General features: G+C 43.0%; 3 protein-coding genes across 4 annotated transcripts; 2 read left to right on the top strand and 1 right to left on the bottom strand.

Moving 5' to 3' along the window:
• Positions 1–162: 162 nt before the first annotated feature.
• LOC133885392 (reticulon-like protein B9) lies at positions 163–1708 on the top strand. The gene is made up of 5 exons (XM_062325104.1): positions 163–444; positions 549–729; positions 831–972; positions 1257–1326; positions 1479–1708. Exons 1-5 carry the CDS (start codon positions 342–344, stop codon positions 1643–1645), a joined length of 663 nt encoding a protein of 220 aa, XP_062181088.1. The 5' UTR covers positions 163–341; the 3' UTR covers positions 1646–1708.
• Positions 1709–3706: 1998 nt separating this feature from the next.
• LOC133884790 (phytochrome-associated serine/threonine-protein phosphatase 3-like) lies at positions 3707–7920 on the top strand. Of its 2 annotated transcripts, XM_062324346.1 has the most exons (10): positions 3711–4079; positions 4357–4503; positions 4600–4667; positions 5471–5528; positions 5740–5850; positions 5952–6002; positions 6585–6728; positions 6821–6913; positions 7029–7100; positions 7662–7920. In XM_062324346.1, exons 1-10 carry the CDS (start codon positions 3999–4001, stop codon positions 7743–7745), a joined length of 909 nt encoding a protein of 302 aa, XP_062180330.1. In that variant the 5' UTR covers positions 3711–3998; the 3' UTR covers positions 7746–7920. The 2 variants fall into 2 exon arrangements, with proteins under 2 accessions (XP_062180331.1, XP_062180330.1); XM_062324347.1 differs by lacking the exons at positions 6821–6913; positions 7029–7100 and having other exon boundaries at positions 3707–4079.
• A 2477-nt stretch (positions 7921–10397) lies between these two features.
• LOC133884789 (uncharacterized) lies at positions 10398–13203 on the bottom strand. The gene is made up of 5 exons (XM_062324345.1): positions 12720–13203; positions 12327–12500; positions 11155–11250; positions 10930–11079; positions 10398–10836 (listed from the first exon to the last, which is right to left on the bottom strand). The coding sequence occupies exons 1-5, from the start codon at positions 13161–13163 to the stop codon at positions 10705–10707; spliced, it is 996 nt and encodes a 331-aa protein (XP_062180329.1). The 5' UTR covers positions 13164–13203; the 3' UTR covers positions 10398–10704.
• Between the last annotated feature and the right edge of the window lie 584 nt (positions 13204–13787).

The following is a 13787-nucleotide window of genomic DNA, read 5'->3' as shown; positions in this document are numbered from 1 at the left end:
TCTTAGCCATGCCACGCATCACACTGACAGATGTTTCTGTTCAACAATCAACAAATGCAAGATACTGTCGGGGATTTTTTCAACTAGTAGTATGTGGCTTAAAGGCTGTAAGAAGGCAGGAATCCCTGAGTTGTTAGAAAACCTCTGGCTGAAGCAAATCTTGCCTCATATTCGTTCATTCCCCTGTACCCCCTGCACAAAGCTATCCCTTCCTTCTCAAGCCAATCTCCTTTATCCTATCCTAGTGCCTGACTGGTTATAAGGACAATAGCTTTCGTGACCAGACCGATTAACCCAACCTACCACCAAACAACACAAGAATTTCCCAGAACTCTAAAGCCATGTTTCGTCATGTTCAGAGCGATTCTTCTGAGGATGATCAACCCACGATAAAACTATTCCGTGGGCAAAGATCAGTTCATAAGCTACTTGGTGGACGGAAAGGTGCAATAGTAACGCTTCATAAAAACTGTCATGTATCAGCATAATTTCAGGTACCTATGTCTGAATCAGCTCCATTATGATCTGTGATTTTTTCGGATTTACAGTTGCGGACATCCTGCTATGGAGGGACAGAAACTTATCGGCAGGGATTCTTGCTGGGGCCACATTGGTCTGGTTCCTGTTCGATGTAGTCGAGTACAACATAGTCACACTTATTTGCTACATTGCACTCCTTGGGATGCTTTTGCTCTTCATTTGGTCGAATGCCGCGCCTCTCTTCGACAGGTTACGTTGCCATGCTGTCTATTCCTTTTGTAATTATATCTCACTGGATAAGGTACAATAAGGTAAACAAGAAATCTGAACTAACCGCTCGTTTTCTGCAGGCCAACTCCACAGATCCCAGAAGTCATCGTTTCTGAACATGCCTTCAGAGAAATTGCACTGACCATGCATAACAAACTGGTTCACTTTGTATCAATCCTATATGACATTGCATGCGGGAAGGATCTCAAGAAGTTCCTTTTGGTACATAACGATTTGCTTCTTTGATCTGTGCTTAGTTGTGACACCAATTCCTACGACAGTCGCATTGTTGCCTGATATTGCCATGACTCAGAGTTCCGCTGACTCAAACTTTGATCAGTTAACTAACATCGATGTTACTTGTTTCTCAATGGCATAAAGAAATCTCAAACTTTGATCTGATTAGACATACAAAGTCTACCAAAATAATCTCTATGCCATTATTTAGCTGTTGCCGTTCAGATTAGTTAACTAACTCCAATGTCGTTTCCCCCCCTTCAATTCAGGTGATTGGATCTCTGTGGATACTGGCAGTAGTTGGAGATACTTGCAATTTCACCACAGTATTATATGTTGGTAAGTATAATTGAAACATGGAACTTCAACTAAAGTTTAGAGGTTGAAAGAGAACAGAGATGCAACAGCAAGGGCACATCATAAATTGATCATCATGTAGAATGACAACCTTTCCATATGTACTGACAAATTACCGTGTCTTTCTTCACTAGGATTTTTGTGCGCGCTCACTTTACCAGCATTGTATGAAAGATACGAAGAAGAAGTGAACCATCTGGTAGCGAAGGGTGGTGAAGACCTCAAGAAATTCTACAAGAAGGTTGACTCTAATGTGCTCAACAAGATACCAAGAGGCCCTGTGAAGAGAAAAGTTCGCTGAAATATACTTCGACAAACTGTCAGTGTGCACGACTAGTCCTATATAAAAAGGAGAATTACCGCTTATTGGATCCGATTTCAGTTCAATTTTATGATATACAAATGTACATGTTTGACTGCTACTGCATTGGTCATTTGGTCCATCATACTTTACCCAAGATAAACAATAATAAGTATAAAATTTGAAACCATTCCATTCGTAAATACAAACAAGTACTAGAAGAATGTAACAGCTGCGAAACCAAATTTCAAAACAAGTGTGGAGTTGATGTCCTAGTCAATAGCTACCGATCAAGTCTCCATGTTGGATTTTCCTTAAAGATTCGTGCACTCTTTACCTCCTATCATAATGTGTCACATTCCATATCTCTGCCCTCCTTATTCAATTCGAATTCAATTTGTGACCCTTCAACTCAAAAATCAACAACTTTTACAAGAGAAAACAATCCAAAGTTTTAATCTAAAAAATAAAAACCAATAACTAGAATCAAGAACCTTCAACATATTTTTTTTTGTGTGGAGCCTTTTGCCAATGAAAAAAAAAAGTGTGCTATCTAGCTAAGCACCGCATGTTCTTCGTTTTACTATTGTGTGCATTTACAGATAAGTCCCTTATAAAAGTTACAATAACTAAGTATACGCGCGTTGCAATGAAAACACAAATATTGGACGCGGTATCATCAAGCACAAACTCAAAATATGGAGATGTTGATGCTCTATTAGAGCATCGCTGAACTAATACGTCAAGAGCGATACTGTAACTTGATTTCAAATGAGATTCAAAAAAAGAGGAGGAATTTTTATTAGTAAAACGGGTCACATATCGCAGCTGGTAACGAGGTACTAAGGCAGGATGACGAGGGTGAATGATAAAGTGGGTAAATTATTTGAATTTTAGGGGTTTTTATTAGATGAGAGGAGAATAGGGGATAAGGTAATGCGGGAACCAACTCGCATTTTATACGATAGAGGTTGCATATTTCGGTGAATCTTAAGATCCTATCAAAGAAACCCCACGCAACAATCTGGATCGTTGATAGCTAACTCCAAGTCTAGAGATGGCAATTAGTACCTATTAACCACTACCCGACGAGCATTTACTCCATTAGAGATTAGGTATGGGATATTTTTCATACCCACAAGTTTGTTAACGAAAAATACTCACCCATCGGGTAGAGTGGGTTCGTATACGCTCTCATGGTACCTGAACCCGTTTATCTATGGGTCCCCCACCAAGCCACAAACCCACCTCCATTCATCCAAATCATCCGGTCCATATAAGGATGTAGCCCAAAGGCCCAACCGCTCAAACCCTATGAACCCTAATTGACTAACATCGATACCTCGTCGCCCTGCCCTCGCACAGCCGCATGGGCCACACCATGCCCCCGACTCCCCATCGCCCTCGTCAATCGCTACCTCAGCCTGTCGCTTGGGGCCTAGTTGCCCTCACAGGTGCCACCTTGGCCCGCCGTCGGGCCCCGTCGTCCTTGCCCTGTACCCTTGTCCCCTCTCCCCCCTGCCGCTGTCATCGCTCTCGATGCGGCCGACCTCTCCGTTCTCCACTGCCATCGCGCCGCTAAAGGCCCCTCTTTGCACCTAGGTGCGCCACTCCATAGGATCCTCCTTCGACCGTCATGCTAAGGTCGCCGGCCGCGGTCACCGCATTCACATCCTGGCCATGGTTGCCATCTGCATATTCTAGCTCACCCCGGGCTTGGCCACTACACCAACAACGTGACCATTGAGTGGCTAGACGCGGGCGCCGTAGGCCACACAGTGCCCCCAACTCTCTGTCGCCCTCACCAGTCATCGCCTTAGCCTACCGTCCAGGGCCCCGTCGCCCTCACCCCTTGCCCACATCACTTGCTACCGCCAGATCCCGAACACCACCGTTGAATTCTTGGTGTAGGTAACGCTTCAAGTACCCGTTACATGCTCGGATACGAGTATGGATAAAAATTGTACCTGTGAGTAGATATAAATATTGTAGTAGACATATTTATTTAATGTAGCTATATATAGGATGGTAAAACTTGACTGTCCTTCCTATCTAAGTTTCAACACAGCCTCATGCTGACCTGCTTGGGGACAAAGTGGGAAATATTCTGTGCAATCGAATTACAATTTCCAAACACGACGCAAAAACGCGAACCTCGTTCGTCCCCCTGAACTGTCCATCGCTCGCTTCCGCATCTTCTCTCCTCACCGCCCTGTTCGATTGGCCAAGGAACCAAACGATCCAATCAATCGCCACCTCCCCCAATCTGCCATCCCAATCCACGAAACCCTAATTCATAGAGGGGAACTCGAATTGGCGGCTTGGCGCTGGGGATTTCAGCCGTCTGGGTGGGATGGACTTGGATCTGTGGATCGCCAAGGTCAAGGAGGGGCAGCACCTGGCCGAGCACGAGCTCCAGTCCCTCTGCGAATATGTACGGTCCTCTTGACTCTCCGATGCCCCCTCACACTTCTAGGGTTTTGCCTCTGTCCGTTACCGTCGAGCAGCCTAGGTCCCAGGGTGCGATGCGATTCGCGTTTGCTTGGTGTCTAGTGAGCTGAGCTGGTGGAGGGAATTGGGGGTAGGAGCGGGAGGAATAGTTGCCTTTGCTTATTTCTTCGTTGTATTGGATGTTTGTATTTCCGTGCTGTGTGTGCGCGGTGTATGAATGTAACTGTGGTCGATGCCTCTCTGTGTGGTGAACCATCCAGGTTAAGGAGATTCTCATCGAGGAGTCAAACGTGCAGCCCGTCAACAGCCCCGTGACGGTGTGCGGTGACATCCACGGGCAGTTCCATGACCTGATGAAGCTCTTTGCGACCGGGGGACATGTCCCCGATACGAATTACATATTTATGGTGTGTTGAGCTATAGCTGTTCTTGTGGTTTGGTATCTTAGGTTGAGTGGTGAGTGGTGACCCTGATTTCTGACCTGAGGTTGGATTGACTTGCAGGGCGACTTTGTGGATCGCGGGTTCAACAGCCTAGAGGTTTTCACAAACCTTTTGCTTCTAAAAGCTAGGTATTTGCGTTGAATGCCTGTTTAGGTATTGTTTCGCCATAGTCGATGCGATGTAATAAAGTCTTGAGCATTTGAGAAAGTACTTATTACTGATCCAATTGCGACTTTGTTTCCTTGATGTCACGTAACAAAACAAACACACATCGTCAAATTAATTGAGAAACATCCAGACAACTGTTACATAAACTACAGTCTACACAATTGTGACTATTGAACTTTCATTCACACATGTCAATTAGACTATGTTGGTTTCTTGGTCCTTTTTCAAAATAGTATCTAGATCAATTTATCCTGTCATTTTAGCTTCTTGTCAGCAGTGTTTTCAAAATCGGCCGCCCAGGCCGTGTAGTGTCTAATTGCTGCCTAGACCACCTAGGCGCTAGGAACCGACCCACCACCTGACAAGCGCCAAAGCGCTCTCTAAACATCTGCCTGTCAGTTATTTACTATGCTGTAGCTAGCGACTGAGCACATGAAATTTAATATGAAACTCTTCCAGAAAGTTTGTATCTATAACTGTTAGTCACATAAGTAAAGTTGGAACATTAGGTTGTGTCACATACTATTAAGCTATAGAATGAAACATTGGTCATTCTTATCAAAATTTCCTAACAGTACCAAACTGTTTTGACTCCATTTTGGCGGATCAATAGTAATCTGCTATTTCTGTTTGATTCCAACTTGTTTTTCTCTTTTTGGAGACTTCTTTTCAATTCATCATTTCAAGAAGCTCAGATAATGAATGTGTGCGAAGCATCATTCAAATGTCTTATTGCTTCATTGGTTTTCCTGTATGTTATTAGGTACCCTGCCCACATAACCCTTCTGCGTGGGAATCATGAAAGCAGGCAGTTGACACAGGTAGAAATTCTGTCCTAATATAAAGATTGTTTCCCCCACTTTGCGTTTTCCCTAATTTGCGCTCAATGCATTTCTTTTGGAACTTGTATCTCATTTAGTTTAGTTCACTTCTTCACACGGTCAGGTTGATCTCTACTATTGACTATTTCATCTAGCCAACTAAACAGCTATTAGCGTGAAAATAAGCTAATGTATTTACTTTTGTTTTTAGGTGTATGGTTTTTATGATGAGTGTCAGAGGAAGTATGGAAATGCCAATGCATGGCGATATTGTACTGATGTTTTTGATTACCTTACTCTTTCAGCAATCATTAATGGCACGGTAAGTTACAGGTAAAGAACTTGTAAGCTGTGAGTTTATGTCGTGACAAGTGAGAAGCAACAAGTCGACAAGTGATACTTAATGACATATTGAGTGTTTAGGTCCTTTGTGTTCATGGTGGCCTTTCACCCGATGTACGTACAGTCGATCAGGTTAGTGATTCTTTTCACTCGTCTGCTTTCACGAATTGACGTTTTCATTTACAGTGTCTTGATGAACTATCATAATAGAAGATGTGTTTATTTACTGTTCTTGATGCCATATTAAGCCTTGTTTCCTTTTTCCTTTGTTAAATTAGTTGGTAACATTTTTATGCCCCTTTAGCTTTTTACATTGTTTGAAGGATACATTCATTAGTAGCAGCATCAGAAAATAATTGGCTATCAGTTATTCTAACTAGCATCAGAAAATAAGTGGCTATCAGTTATTCTAGCTTTCCACCAGTTTTCTTTGTGGACTGTCTTTTTGGAGTTTAATGCTACTAGAGATATACTTGTGATGTTTATTTCTCTTGGTGGGAGAAAACGGGCAAGCCACCCAACACCATGCTGCCATGCATTTATGGAAAGTGCTAGTTTAGTGGAACTATACACTAACTGAACAAATATCTGACTCTGTGACTGCACTTTGCCTGTTGGATGAGATTGGATAGCTGTTTGCAGACAATGTCTAAATGAAATACTGCACCAATTTTGTGTCTCATGAACAACATTCCATATCTTTGTTGTGGCCAGATACGAATAATCGATCGCAATTGCGAAATTCCTCATGAAGGGCCTTTCTGTGATCTGATGTGGAGTGACCCGGAAGAGATAGAGACATGGACAGTTAGTCCCCGTGGAGCAGGTTGGCTCTTTGGATCAAGGGTGACTCAAGAGGTATGAAAATAAATTGATTTTTTTCTTTTTTTACTTGTATTGTAGTTTATCTCAGTACAGGCTTCTTACTGCTGGCCTTTTTCTCAATGCAGTTCAACCATATTAACAAAATTGAATTAGTTTGTCGGGCCCATCAACTAGTCCAGGAAGGACTAAAGTATATGTTCGACAAAGGCCTTGTTACTGTGAGTTCAGTTCACATGTAGACTTCCGGTCAAACAAAAAAATGTTCACAAGTAGACTTGCCTCAAAATGCAGTTCCATATGCTCACAAGGTCTTTTCCTTCTTTTTTTCTCCAGGTGTGGTCTGCACCTAATTATTGTTACAGATGTGGCAATGTTGCTTCTATACTAAGCTTTAGTGAAAATATGGTAGGTCACTTAATCTTCACTCGCACTTATTCCAGATCCCTTTTTTTGTTACATACTTTTTCACCTGTTATTTGGAATTTGGATGGCTGACTTCAAGCTATAAGACTTTTCAGAGATGTTTTACTTGCCTTAGAAACATTCAAAGTAATCCTCCCTTCAGTCTTTGATAGTTTTGATGAAACCCTTTTGCTAGTGTGTAGATCTTGGTTGTGAAGTGATAATGCTCTATATTTAGATGACCTGTAGAAGCTCCTGAGTTCTGATAGCTTTCGCATGAACTCGACAATTGCTGTTTCTAGTCATTTGATTCTTCCTACAGCATGCTATAATGTTGCAGTTGGAACAATTCCATTATAATTGTTGAAATCCACTTCCTGTAATCTTGATGAAGAGGATATAACAATTAGAATTATTGGTGGCTTTTATCTACTACAATAAAAAAATATCTTTCAGGGTGTTGCAAAGCAACAAATATATACTGGTCGTCTGGTCTGTTCTTACTGCAGTTCAGGTCCTGTTATTTTCCTGTGCTTTATTCGACCCTTTTTGCTCTGTTGCTAGGAAAGGGAGGTCAAGTTCTTCACGGAGACAGATGAAAACAACCAGATGCGAGGGGCAAGGACTGCAGTCCCATATTTTCTTTGACCCTGATTGTACAATTTTTTGTTTGTGGTTTTTATTTTATGGGCTAAAGGTCATTAGAGAGGTGCAGTGTTTAGGTTTGGCTCAACACACAATCTGGTGCATTTTATGTCATAGGTTGCTTTATCGGCCTGTACAACAGATATTTGAAAGAACTGCTGCTCCCATTTTCGCCCTCCGTTCAAAGTGTCCTTGATCTTTGTTCATCACATATTCTGCACCCGAGCTCCTGGTGCCACGTACACCCGTTCATCCATCCTACTGTAGATTCGGCTGAAGATGCTCTAAGAAAAACCTGCATGTTCCAACTGCAAAATCGTAGCGTTGATAACAAAGAGGTGAGCGTTTGGTTGAATGAAGTTGAACGGGATGGAACTGGATGATATGTTTCTGGATGAGGTGATGTAAGTAAATTATTTGGTTAGATGTATGGGACAGTATGAGAATGTGTTTGATTAGTTGTATAGAATAAGATAATTTGGTACAAAATTCTATTTTGTTGTCTGAATGGGTTGATGCTCGGTGGGCTATATAGAATGATAAAAATTATATATAAATATAGCATTACAAAGTAACTTATTTTTTACCATATATCTTAAGACTGAATATAATTTTAAAAATTAGTCAATCATATAAGAAAAATATTAGTGATTTTTTTAGATTTTGGAGAATTTATTTGAGGCCTTAACAAATATTAGAAGTTATAAAGTAATATTTTTGAAGAATTTTAGTTTCAATTCTATTCATGCTTTTTAGGTGAATCCAATTAAAATGGGTTACATATGAATTATAAAACATGTATAAAAAGTTTTATGATTTTTAAGCAGTAGAAGATGACGTATGGTACTGTCGATTTTGGTGAGTACTGTTTGTACGGGAGGGTCAGAAATTAGAAATTTAGACAACATACTGCGGCGTATTTACAAAAATAGATAACAGATGAGCGTATTTGTAAATTTAGCACATGTATTCGGAACCTTAAAATCCGAAATCTTATTCTGAAATACCGAAAAAATATCGGCCCCCACAGTTTTCGGAAACTGAGGTACCGAATACGACACTGTGCACCATATTCGGTACCTCAGTTGCCGAAAACTCTCTGTATTCGGCACCTCAGTTGTTGAATACGGTGCACAGTGCCGTATTCGGCACCTCAGTTTCCGAAAGCCACCCACATCGTGTCATGTTTGATACTTCCTCTCCGGCTTACTTTCTTTTTGGAAACGCGCATGAATATGTAAGGGCGGTATAGATGACAGCTGCACCAGAGAGAATCCTCAGGTGGAGACTGCCGTGGGTGGCTTTCGGAAATTGAGTGCCGAATACGGCACTGTGCATCGTATTCGGCACCTCAGTTGCCGAATATAAAGAGTTTTCGGCAACTGAGGTGTCGAATACGGTGCACAGTGTCGTATTCGGCACCTTAGTTTCTGAAAACTATGAGGCTGACGTTTTTTCGATATTTCAGTAACCGAAAACAAGATTTCAGATTTTAAGGTTTCAAATACATATGCTAAATTTACAAATACACTCATCTGTTGTCTATTTTTGCAAATACGCCACAGTATGTTATCTAAATTTCCAATTTGGCCTAGAATTTGGGGTAAGGGATAGTTCAACATCTGGAGAGAATATACTAGAAATTCGTATCAGATCTCATCTTGCACCATGCATGATTCAAGCATCCAAATGTAAGGACAAGAGCTCGTCTGGATGGTCCCGTGCAGGCTCGCTCTTCAGGACGGCGTGTGGTTCAGTAGAATTTGGGATACAGGTTCGTTTAGTATCTGAACATAATATATTAGGAATCTATATCAAACCTCATCTTGCACCATACATAATTTAGACATACAAACAAGAGGACTAGAGTACATCCTAAATGATACCGTTCAGATCCGATCTATTCAGCCAACCAAACATATGGTAAATAGACTTACCATATATTTCTTTTTCATATCAAAATAATAAAAAGCTAGCTGCTGTCTACACCCAACACGGCACGTGATGATCAATTGCCCTGAGCCGCAAGCCCCTCACGTCGGCACGTGATGACCAGACCAACGCGGCGCGCGCCCCAGAAAAGTGGGTTTTCGCGCAGGCCGCAGCCGCACCGCCACTGACCAGGTCCACGGGGCCTTCTATGCTTCGCATGTGAGGCCCGTTAGCATGGCGTCGTACACCTGTTCTAGGCTCCGTTCAAGGCCTACCAAACAAAATGTGCCAGGCCCATAACCTCCTGACGGTCCAGCACTCGTCTTCATCCTCCTGAACTCGTCGTCATCCAGCGAACCCGTCGCCATCTTTCATCGTCATGCCAACAAAAGAAAAACATACTGGCCCCGGTCCGCTCTCTCCCTCTTGACCTTAACCGTCGATCTCTCTCTCGAGTAATGTTAATGTCGAGTAATAATCCTCGTGTTGCATTTCTCGTAGCTAACAGTGCCTGCTAACTGAACAAACGATTCTAGGAGCATCATTGCTGGCTTTATCCCCCGTTCTTTCTTCTCTTAGACCAACTAACTCCATGCAGTGCCTTCGCAAAAAAAAAAAAAAAAAAAAAAGCCTCCATGCAGTGAACACAACTTGATCAAAAGTAACACTAGCCCATTGGACTTGGACTAGAGATGAAAACGAACTTACAATAGGTGCACTGTGTTAGTCTGATGGACCTCAACTCAGTAATTAGAAAGACACCAACTTTTGGTCCGCGGAGAACAAACGATTCTAGGACAGTTGCAACAAATTTGTTAACAGCAGCTACGAGAAATGCATTGAAGAACTGATGTCTGTCATGCTTTGAGACGGCACCCTATTTAAAAATGGGGAAAACTTGTAATCTCTATATGCAAATGCGATCTTTTGGATCATGCATTTGTACAGTCATATATGGGGAGGGCTGTACAACAATACAGAAGAACAAATGCCTGTCACGTTTTAATCCAGCCATACAAATGCAAGTACTTCAGGTCTTTGAGACAACAGTTTTGCAAACTGGGCAAGCGTTCTTTCGAGAAAGCCACTGCTTTATGCAGTTTACATGATAGTTGTGGCTGCAACTCAGCTTCCCAGTTTCTTCATTTGGTTCAAACTCTTCCTGAAACATGAAATAGAATGGATAGCTAAGCATCAGGTGTCAATGCAACGAGACAGGACGTGAGGGACTACAGAGAAAAGAGAAGGGGCATACTTGACAAATGCTACATCCCCTATCCATTTCTGTTGAAAAATGATTGGGGTGGAACGCCGAGTATTTGACCATCCTAAGGCTTTGAATGATCTCATCCTCACGCAACCCTGTACTTACATATCCAATTCGGTCCTCAAGATCAAGCAGTTCCTGTCCAAAGAAATAGTGAGTGATAATAACATGCAAACTTTCTATTTTAGGGTACATGATATGCATCGGGGGTACCTCGTATGTCATGTTATCAACATCAAGGCGCCAATCCTGATACTGATCATACATACCCATCCTTCCTAATAATACCCTTGTTCGGAACATCATCATCTGCAAGACGTAAATAAGAAGTTTTGAAAACTGAAAGCAGAAATCATGAGTTCATACTCTTTGGAGAAAGCACATCCTGGCTAAATACATCAACAAAGTACATCGGGATATCCCCTAAAAAAAGACTCCAAGATCTAAATTACACACGGATGGCTGAGAATTATGAACTTGGAGTCATCAATGGCCAGGTGTCAATCTCTAGTATAGAACAAGTATATAGAGCTAAGGAAACAATATCATTAACCCATTTCCCTGAAGAACTGAGTACTTTAATCAGTAACTTCAACACTCCAAATCTACCACCAAATTGCACCTTTCATTAACAAGCATGTCAGTTCACACTACTTAATGCCTTTGTTTTAGAGTTACTTAATACCTACTATAGAACCCATTTGAACAGAAAACAGAAATTTTAATCGCTGCTCAGGCATATTCTTCATTGCCCCTGGCCTCTTCTAAAAAGCACGGTAAAACCATCATTTCAGCAACATGGTAGTTAACCGAAAGAATCAGCAACAGGTTGTTCAGTTCAGCACAATGATTCAGCACTTATGCATGTACGCAGAAAAGGAAGGGAACTCTGCATCTACACTCAAAGGCCCTCTTGACCACCTAACTTATCTATTCCTGAGCCATGTTCCACTATCACCTGCCCTCATGTGCCCCCCTCATATCTGTTGCAGTGTCCTGAATAAACAAGAGTACATTTTTCCTCCCTGAGGGGATTAAACTTGAGTACATGACTACCAAGTAGACAACATGTGCACCACATACTCCCCGAGCTGCAACCTCTTAGATATTGAATGTCTAACTGAAAGACACATTTTCAAAAGGATGATATTCATGTGACATGCTTAACCAACAAATGAGCCAAATCGACACACACCGTTAGTTACCTAAGAAAATATTCCCTGTCGAGGGGGCCTTATGCACGGCCAACCTTTCTAAGAGCAAGGCTCTAGCCACAATATCACGTTGTAAATTAGTAATTGGTATAGTTTCACTGGTAAAAGGTCATACGCAAATACACGACACAACAGGCAGAACTGAACAGATGCTGCATAATTGCAATGTACCTCTTCCTGAAGCCGTGCGTGAGAGTGCCGACGCCCATTCACATGTCGGTTGCGGCCAGAAGGTATACGGACGGCATCAATGAACGGCATTTCATGGTGTGGGGGTGAATTCATGGGAGACGAGGACATGTGCTCCCGCATGGTGACCCTCCTAGCCGGAGCTGCGCCAGGCCCCTGTCACCGAGCAATCGGTGGTCAATTCGGCAGTACAGGATAGAAATTTACTTGCATTTCTGAAGAAAACTACTACAGATGCTTGATTTACAGTGACGCAGCAACGATTTGGGAACAGATGAAACACCTCAAACATTGACTAAATTCGACCACGCTAAGACTCTAAATCCTAGCAAAATATGGACACTGAATCCAAGGGAAACAGAAAGCAAGGGATACCTCTCTGTTCGACCTCTCTGCCTGGGCGCGGCGACGCGTACCCACCGTCGGCTGGTGCAGCGCCACCAAGCAGTCCACCGATGACGCCTCGGCGGCGAACGGTATCCCCGGAGTGCACCACACGTCCCCGCCCATCCCCCCAGCACTCACAACGCCGCCTCCCACGCCCCTCGCCTTCCGCCTCTCCTTTCCCTTCCGCCGCCGCATCCCGCGCCAGTCCGCCGAAGACCCCAACGCATCCGCAGCAGCAGCCGGCGCGTGAGCCTGGGACGCCGCCGCCGACGTGCACCCGAGCCCGCGCAGCAGCCCCTTGCTCGGCCTCATGGCCTCCTCCGCCGCCGCCGGCAACGCGTATGACGAGGCCTCTTCACAGGAGAGGAGGGCACGCAGAGCCACCCTCCGCCGCTCCGCCGCCGGTGAGCCGCCGCCGCCGTCGCGGGCCATTCAAGGCTCCTTGCTCTTCGATAGCCGGTTGCTGGGGACTTCGGAAGTTGGGAGAAGAAGTGGGCGAGCGCCGAGCAGTCAATAAAACACGCGCGTCGAACCGTCACGATCGTCTCTGACCGTCCAATCCGCACGGTCTTTCTCGATCGGACGGTCCTGGACTGGATAATCATCAAAAGTAGCACACGTCAGTCATGCAACTGTGAATGAACATCGATATATTTGATTGTTCAAAAATACGCACATGGATTATCGATAGGCTTAAGCTCGTGGACGCGATTTGGATTAGATTGTAGCGCATGTTTGGTTTAAGTTGAATCTTGCCACGTTTAAATTTAGTTATGTTATAAAATTTTAGTTAGTTGTTTGGTGGTCTATCGTAACTGTTATATAAGTCATAGTTTGTTAGTTTTAACCACTCATCATAGACTCAATATTTTACTAATTTTGTCACGCTTATAATTACAAATTTATTAACTATATTTTTTTATAACAAATTGTAGTTAACTAAAGTATTCATGATACTATTAGCTACGAACCTAACATGCCGTAGTCATGTAGATTAGGCATCTCCCTTTCGGCAACCACTGTTGCACACCACACAGGGATGCAAGCTTCAGGCTC

The sequence above is a fragment of the Phragmites australis genome, chromosome 11, assembly GCF_958298935.1.
Source record: "Phragmites australis chromosome 11, lpPhrAust1.1, whole genome shotgun sequence".
Lineage (NCBI taxonomy): Eukaryota > Viridiplantae > Streptophyta > Magnoliopsida > Poales > Poaceae > Phragmites > Phragmites australis.
This window is presented reverse-complemented; position numbering and strand designations above follow the sequence as displayed.